General features: G+C 43.0%; 2 protein-coding genes across 3 annotated transcripts; one reads left to right on the top strand and one right to left on the bottom strand.

Moving 5' to 3' along the window:
* Window positions 1-335: 335 nt before the first annotated feature.
* LOC123435912 lies at window positions 336-2,739 on the top strand. 2 transcript variants are annotated; one of them, XM_045115599.1, is made up of 2 exons: window positions 336-1,082; window positions 1,303-2,739. In XM_045115599.1, the coding sequence occupies exon 2, from the start codon at window positions 1,428-1,430 to the stop codon at window positions 2,166-2,168; it is 741 nt and encodes a 246-aa protein (XP_044971534.1). In that variant the 5' UTR covers window positions 336-1,082; window positions 1,303-1,427; the 3' UTR covers window positions 2,169-2,739. The 2 variants fall into 2 exon arrangements, 1 of the variants encoding a protein (XP_044971534.1); XR_006627160.1 differs by having other exon boundaries at window positions 341-2,493; window positions 2,583-2,739.
* Window positions 2,740-2,831: 92 nt separating this feature from the next.
* LOC123435933 (uncharacterized protein At2g38710) lies at window positions 2,832-5,394 on the bottom strand. The gene is made up of 5 exons (XM_045115600.1): window positions 5,142-5,394; window positions 4,162-4,281; window positions 3,947-4,061; window positions 3,759-3,852; window positions 2,832-3,299 (listed from the first exon to the last, which is right to left on the bottom strand). Exons 1-5 carry the CDS (start codon window positions 5,243-5,245, stop codon window positions 3,088-3,090), a joined length of 645 nt encoding a protein of 214 aa, XP_044971535.1. The 5' UTR covers window positions 5,246-5,394; the 3' UTR covers window positions 2,832-3,087.
* Window positions 5,395-8,548: the final 3,154 nt, after the last annotated feature.

Raw genomic sequence — 8,548 nt, 5'->3', positions numbered from 1 at the left:
AAAAGAAAAGAAAAAAAACAGAAAAGAAAAACCAAAAAGATAAATTTAAATGAAAGGAAAAAAGAACCCCAAAAAAAGGAAGGGAAAAAAAAAGGGAAAAAAAGAAAAACGAAAGGAAAAAAGAACCAGAAAATAAAAGCAAAAAAGATAAATTTAAATGCAAGGATAGAAGAACAAAAAAACAAAAATAAAAAATAAAAACGGAAGGAGAAAAATCAGAAAAGAAAAAGGGGAAAATAAAATGAAAGGAGAAGCAGAAAAGAAAAAGAAAAAAACAAAACAAGAAAAACGAACGAAAAAACGCAATTCCATGAACTGGGCCGGCCCAATCCCGGTCATCGTGTGTCACATCGACAATCCCTGTTTGGAAAATGGTCAGAAGGTTTGATTTAGACCGGTATTGCATATTTTAGGGTACAATCGACCGGGATTTTGACTTGAGGGTTCATTCCGGCCAACCTTTACGAATTCAGGGTTTAAAAATAGACTTTTTTCTAAGGATAATAGATCACCTTGTCGAAGCCCACACAACAACTGATCTGTTAGCTAGCAAAATGGAGGACAACTCCGTTTCAAAAAAAAAAAATGGAGGACAACACTACTATTTGGCATTGATATTGGGGAGTGTTTTTTTTTAACAACACCACAATATCGGAAAGTATTTTAATCTTTACAGCCTGCTGAGTATACCTTATTGTACTTGCTCTAATGCTTGGTAGGAATATATTGATGACTTCGTTCGAGCCCCTTTGGTTCCCACACGCGGCTCCTCGTTCACCGGCGTGCCGTTTGGGATTCCGCAGCCCGTTCTCATTGGGCTCACAATAAATCAGGCTTCGCTATCCGCTGTTCATAAAGGGCTCCCACCTTTCCCGTATGGCAATCACCCGTTCAACCGAGCAGAGCAAGGAGAAGCTCAAACAGCGAAGGCGATGGTGAAGATACTGGAGATCGGAGGGGCGCGGCTCGACACCGAGGACGACGACGACTGCTGCGAGATAGACCCCGCCGAGTTCGCCAGGAAGGTGAACCTCAAAGCAACACACGACGACGATGTGGTCGTGGTTGCGGCCAAAGGCCCGGTACGGTTCTTTCTTACTATCCCTTCCTCTCATTATCCTCCACAACTCCCATACATGTCTGGCCGGTTAATTTTCTGTTGGAGTTCAGATCAGTGATTGTTCTGTTAACTCAGTAGCTGCATATAACATGAATCGGAAGTCGCCAAGGAAATTGTTTGTTTTCTTGACCGTATTCATGAACCACGGGAACATCTTCTCTTTTTCCTGTCATGGCCTGTAGATCAAAGTCAAGGTGGAAGTAGATTGGTCAGAGCATTCCGCTAATGGCGGCCTGCATGAACGCATTGCTGGTGATAAATTGGATAACCCCTATGAGATGAAGAAGATGAACCAGCTATCCATCAGATGGAGACTGTTGAGGCCAAGCCTGATGTCAAGAGCATCCCTGGCGAGCCACTGCTGGTAATGTCAGATACCGAATCGCCCTTGGTGGAGGTCGGTGCTGACATGTTGCAGGTGAAGCACGAACCAGAAGATGACAACGGCGCCGATGAGCACTTCGCTGAGACCGTCCCAGAGGTGCAGCTGTCGAAGAGCGTTTATGACATGTCGCCGGTGAAGTGCGAAACTGAAGATGGCATCAGTGGTGCCGATGAACATGAAGTCTCTGAGGAGGAAGTCATCCCTGAGATGCCGCCGGCGAAGCGCGAATCTGAATGCTTCGAGGAGGTTGTCATTCCTGACATTCTGCCCGGGAAGTGCGAGACTGAAGACCGTCCCGATGCTGTGGATGAACCCTTCGAAGAGGAAACCATCCCTGGCATGCCGCATCTGAAATGCGGGTCTGGATGCTCCGAGGAGGTCGTCATTCCTGACATGTCGCTGATAAAGCACGCCGGTGGCACGGCTGAACTCTCGGAGGAAACCATCCCTGACAAGCTGCTGCCGAAGTCTGAATCTGAATACTTTGAGGATGTCGTCGTTCCTGTCATGTCGCCAATAAAGCACGAACCTGAAGACGATCAGTGTGTTGGAGAAGACGGTTATGACCATCTCCCAGAGATGGATAGGCTCAACCTTGAAAGAGGAGTTTTTGATGAGGAAGACGGTGACTACGTTGTCGTAGTAGCAAAAGAGGCTCTCTAAACTGGCTTTCCCAACTTCTTGCCATATTACATCTATGTATTAAGTGCTCTGAGTATGCTTGCAATAAGAAACGGTGTATTAAGCTCCACCAATTAGTACTACTAAGTACAAATCAATCAGACATCGTGTGACAATAACTGTTTAATCTTTTATGATGTTGTTGTTGAATTTTTTATTGTGTTGAATCCATATAAATGTGGCAAAATTTCTGATATGCTCCATGATGATGAATAACTAGGTGGCACTAAAAGATTTTCCACATCCAAGGCACCTGTGTGGAAATTACCCGTTTGATACAACTCCACACGAGAGCCGTTGCCGCAAGGTAATCTGACTGACTACCCATCCATGATTGCTTGCAAAGCATGACAAATCCTTTACAATACAAAAAATTTGTTGTTCTATACAATGCAGTGTTATTGCTCTTTGTGTGAGGTGCCTGCCTCCAGTTGTCTAGAGTGGAAAGGAACAGAAGGCCACTGCCATAGTACCAAGTAAACTCAGAACTATTCTTCATGCTTCATGGGTCACAACAAAGATCAGATTGTAAGTTTCATCCTATTTTCATTGTCAATGGTGTTATATTTGAGGTTTTGACCAACATTCTAGATCAAATCTCAAGCAAAAAGAGTTTTCGATCAGGATCACTGGTATCATAATCAGTGAATGAACAACTTAAATCAATTAATTTCACGCAATTATTTGTAATCAAAGTTCATAGGCTTACAGATACATAACCATCACCATTTAATTTGTCTCAAATGACATGGGGGCCGTTGACATGGCACCCCACATTCTTTGGAACGAAATGCATGATGGCAGATCAATGGCAAGAACTGATTTTTCCAAACAAATTCTCACACCAATTGCTTCCAAGCCAAATTATAAATAATTATATTACCTGCTACAGACAGATAAATCACTGGCCTGGTTTGAATCCATTAACTATGGATGCCCCGTTAATTTCACCTCTGTTCTTCTTGACATATGCAGTATATTCACCGTACTGCATGGTGTACAGGGTACTTTGGTAGCGGGTGACGCGGATTTTCTTCCTCAAAGACTCAGTGATGGTGCCATTGTAGCCGGCCTTCCTCATGAGCGAGTCAATAGCCTCTAGTTGTGTCCATCCTGCCAGGTATCAGGCTTATGTTATGTACATAGGCAACTAAAATGGGAATGTACTGATTAAAAGATTTTCATTTGTTCTCCCAAGCTCTTCAGTTTCATTTATTTCAACCATATGGACACGTGATATTGTGAAATCTCATTAAGTTAACATATCCAGCACTTGAGGCACTCTTACATTGACGTTCTGTAGAGATTCAAGCAAGTGACTTAACCATGATGAGTACTTGATAAACAGGGTGCAGATTGGAGGGTTTGCTTTGCTAGATAATGGCACACACTATATAGAGATACATAAAGCCAAAATGCGTTGGCAACTAGAACCAAATTTCTCATCAACACAATGGCATTGTAATTCAATAGAAATTGTCAACGGGGTTTGGGATGATTATTTAACTATGTGTAGCAGTTTTAAGAACTGATGTATTCTTAGAGAGGGACAAGTAGCTGATAAGTGCTCACCTTCATGGGCAGCAACCTCAGGTAAATATGTTCCACTCCGTCTTACATTATAGTCAGGATCGGTGAACTCAATAATTAAACCATGCTTTCCAACCTGCAGTCGCATAAAAAAATAGCGCTCATGCAAATGTTGGCTGTAAGACCATAGAGACCAATGGAATTAGAGATAATAGCATGTAGGAGCAAACCTCCCAATCAAGGTAGTTGAGTGCAGTTTCGTATTCAGTCAATATAGAAACCGTGCATTCCAAATACGGCAGCTCTTTGGACTGTATCGGAGAAAAGCGCCGATCCCTCAGGGCACTACAAGTGAGATCTTCTTGAGTTAATATAATCCAATCAATAGATGGTGTGTGACACTGCCTGGTAGTGCACAAGAAAATCTTGTGGGAAATATTGATACCTGGTCAGCGCGTAATCCTTGAAGCCGCTTACAATCTGACGGGGCTCCAAAGTTCCGATGCATCCCCTTAGGCGTGGCTCGGAACCATTGGTAGCCTTCTTCCAGGTGACAAACAGTGGGCTGAAGTTACAAGATTTAACCCACTGAGCTCAGACATGGTATATATGTATACTCCCTCCGTCCGGAAATACTTGTCCTAGAAATGGATATAATGGATATACTTGTCCTAGTTATAGATACATCCATTATATCCATTTCTAGGACAAGTATTTCCGGACGGAGGGAGTATATGTTTTCCCAGATAACACTAAAACGTTTTTCAGAAACTACGCTATTAGCCAAACAGCCTTAATAAACCTACAATATTGTGATGGAACTGTGACAACATTTTACGAATGGCAGGATAGTGACTAGTACCAAAAGCTGGAAGACCAAACAGCCTTAATAAACCTACAATATTGTGATGGAAGTGTGACAACATTTTACGAATGGCAGGATAGTGACTAGTACCAAAAGCTGGAAGGCCAAACATGCAAAAACATTCTACTGTATATCCTTTAAGCTAAGGCCAAAAAATATCATTCCCTCACAAATATAAGATGTTTTGAATATTTAAATATGGACTACATGCGGACTGAAATGAGTGAACAAACACACTAAAAGGTGTCTATACGCATCCGATTCAAAAAAAAAGGCTGCAACATCTTTATATCTGTGAAGGGAGGGAGGGAGTATTTCTTAAAATATTTCCTCTTCTCTACTTGAGATAATCTCTGCATCTGAAATTAGCCAGTACGCTGGATGAATCCAAGCCAAGAAAACGCCCAAATCCACTCTTGCCGCCGTAAAAGGCACGCCCTTCCCCCCAAATCCGCCGCGAAATTGACCGGAAACCACGCCAAACCGCCTTATAAGCCCATCCTTTCCGGCTTGGAGGGGAGGGTCCGATCGCGACCCGGGAGGATGAGGAGGGGGCTTACTGGACGCCCTCGTCGAAGGCGGGCGGCGGCGGCTGCTCGCCGCTGTAGTGGGCGACGAGGGTGTCGAAGCAGTAGACCGCCATTTCCTCCGTGGCCACCACCATCGTCGATCGCCGCCGCCGAGAGGGGTTCAGCCGAGGCGGCCGCCGCTGCGGACGGAGCGGCGGTGGGGGTGGGGAGGGTACGGACTACGGAGGTTGGGGAGAGGCGGAAGCGAGCGGTGCGTTCGTTTTCGTGCTGTTGTATTCCGAGTCAAGTAGAGGAGCGCTGCGTGCGCCTCCGTGGGGGTTTTCCTCTCCTTTTCCGAATTGTCACATTTACCCGTGGGTGCGGGTGGTATTTACGTCCTGTGCAAGCTAGCGGTGGGGGTTGGTCAGGGGCGCAACGGGTATTTTGTTTATGCGTCATGAATCCCACGAGAATTAAACTGCTGCCCATGAAATTTCTGCCACGTTAATCCGGATCCACATTAACTCGACACATTAAGACACGCTACTTCGGTGAACGTAAAGTATTCTTTCCAACTTTGGATTTTTGAGCAGAAATAGTCAGCCTCGTGCAGCGGCCTGTTTGTTTCAGAAGTCTGAGGACTTTTTTTTAGTTTCAACTAAAAAGTTTCTAGTCCCTGCATGTTTGTTTTCATGGACTAAACAGGGACTAGGGGTTATTAAATGACATATAAAAAGACCATGTTACCCCTAGTAATATACTATTAGAAGTTATTAAATGACATGCTAAAAGTAGGGGTAGTGTTGGAAAAAGTGTTTAAAAAGTCCCAAAAAGACCCTCCCATGGAGATTTCTTTCTTTAGTCCCAAAATACCCCTTTTAGTCCCTAAAAGTCCCTCTTGTTTGTTTCACATAGGACTAAAAGGGACTGTTTTTAGGACTAAAAGGGACTGTTTTTAGTCCCTACACCAAAAGGTCCGTGAAAACAAACACCCCCTCACTGCTGCTGATTTTGCTGCAAATTCAAGCTGGTGTATGTATAATAATCTTTATCACGGGGTGGAGCTCCTCAAAATGGTGCCATCAACTCTACACTCGGATGGCTCGGTACACATATTTGTACGAGTGGCGGATCTAGGGTGGGGTCCTGGGACCTGTTAAGATTAGTTACAAATGTAATTAGAAAAAATCTTTCTTTGCCCAATCGCCGTGCGGTTGTCTTCCACACAGACGCGTGTTTGAAACTGATGAGTGTCTCTACCGTTGTCTTTTCAGAGCATATAAATGATATTTTGTAATCATCGATGAAAATCTCGATCATGGTATCCTGACTCATCATGTACCCTCATCGGTTATCGAGATATCCGTAAGAGTGGTTTTCATATTGAAACCCATGAAAACAACAAAGAGGAGTATCTACTTTTTACTAAAGATCACGGATATGGCCAAAAGGTATATGAGACAATTCCTTCTCTAACGTCTAGTTTGTACAATATGTAGATCAAACCCATGAAACGTGTTGCATACAAAGTAATTCTTCAGAATGTTAACGCATTCCAAACCTGGCATGGTCGCCTAGGCCATCCTGGAATAGGGATGATGAGAAAAATTACTAACGATTCCATTGGTCATAATTTGCTTGAGTCAAAATTTCCTCGATCTTCTGATTTTTTGTGCACATCTTGTGCCTCGAAAAGCTAATTTTGAGGCCCTCACACCTCAAAATACTAGATGAATCACTTCGGTTCCTTCAACGTATTCAAGGAGATATTTGTGGTCCCATTCAACCATTGTCTATCTTTCGGGTATTTCATGGTTCTGATTGACGCATCTACATGATGGTCACATGTGTGTCTTCTATCCACACGGAATCGTGCATTTGGCAAAATAATGAGGCAACTCATTAAGTTGCAAGCCCATTATCATGAAAGTCAAAATAAGTCAATTCAAATGGACAACGCTGCAGAATTCTCCTCACATGTTTTCAATGATTATTGCATGGCTTTGGGGATTGAAGTTCAACACTTTGGTTCATATGTCCATACACAAAATGATTTGGCTGAAGCATTGGTTAAGAGGATTAAACTCATTGCAAGACCTTTATTGATGAATTGCAACTATCCAACCTCTTGTTGGGGCCACGTTGTTTTACACGCTGCTGACTTAATACAATTGAGGCCAACTGCATATCACAGTTTTCCCCTATGAAATTGGTACATGGAAATCCTCCTAGCATTTTCGATTTGCATAACTTCGGGTGTGCTGCATACATCCCGATCTCACCACCACAACTGACATCTATGTGCCCATACAGAAAGTTGGGGATCTATGTGGGGTATAAATCGCCGTCGATTATCAAGTACCTTGAACCCCTTATTGGGAATCTGTTCACACCCCGTCACGCTGATTTCATATTCAATGAGGAACATTTTACGGCATTAGGGAAGATTTCAAGTACTAGAAAGTGTTGGAAATATGCCCAAGGGACAATAATAAATTAGTTATTAATATATTTTCTTGTTCATGACAATCGTTTATTATCCATGCTAGAATTGTATTGATTGGAAACTCAAATACATGTGTGGGCACATAGACAACACACTGTTCCTAGTGAGCCTCTAAAGAACTAGTTCGTTGACCAAAGATGGTCAAGATTTATTGGCCATAGACATGCGTTGTAATTTGATAACGGGATCACATCATTAGGAGAATGATCTATGAACGTAGCATTTGATCGTATTAGCTTATTGCTATTGTTTCTACAAGTCAAGTATATGTTCCTATGACAATGAGATCATGCAACTCACTCACACCGAAGGAGTACCTTGTGTGTATCAAACGTCGCAACATAACTGGATGACTCTAAAGATGTTGTACAAGTATCTCCAAGGGTGTCTATTGAGTTGGCATGGATCAAGACTGTGATTTGTCACTCCATGTGACAGAGAGGTATCTCAGGGCCCACTCGATAATACATCATCACAACAAGCTAGAAAGCAGTGTGACTAAAGAATTAGCCACGGGATCTTGTATTACGGAACGAGTAAAGAGACTTGTCGGTAATGAGATTGAACTAGGTATGGAGACACTGACGATCGAATCTCGGGAAAGTAACATACCGATAAACAAAGGGAACAACGTATGGGATTAACTGAATCTCAATCGATAAAGATCTTTGTAGAATATGTAGGACCATTATGGGCATCCAAGTCCCGCTATTTTTTATTGGCCATAGAAGTGTCTCGGTCATGTCTACATAGTTTTCCAACCCGCGGGGTCTGCACACTTAATGTTCGGTGACGTTTCGATATTATTGAGTTATGTATGTTGGTGACCGAAGGTTGTTAGGACTCCCGGATGAGTTCCAGGGCATCACGGGGAGCTCTGGAACGGTCCGGAGGTAAAGATTTATATATAAGAAAGTGGTATTCGGGCTCCGGAGAAGTTTCGGGTATTTCT

Source organism: Hordeum vulgare, chromosome 1H (genome assembly GCF_904849725.1).
Source record: "Hordeum vulgare subsp. vulgare chromosome 1H, MorexV3_pseudomolecules_assembly, whole genome shotgun sequence".
NCBI classification, from domain to species: Eukaryota; Viridiplantae; Streptophyta; class Magnoliopsida; order Poales; family Poaceae; genus Hordeum; species Hordeum vulgare.
The sequence above is the reverse complement of the archived record's forward strand: the minus strand, read 5'-3'. Positions and strand labels throughout refer to the sequence as shown.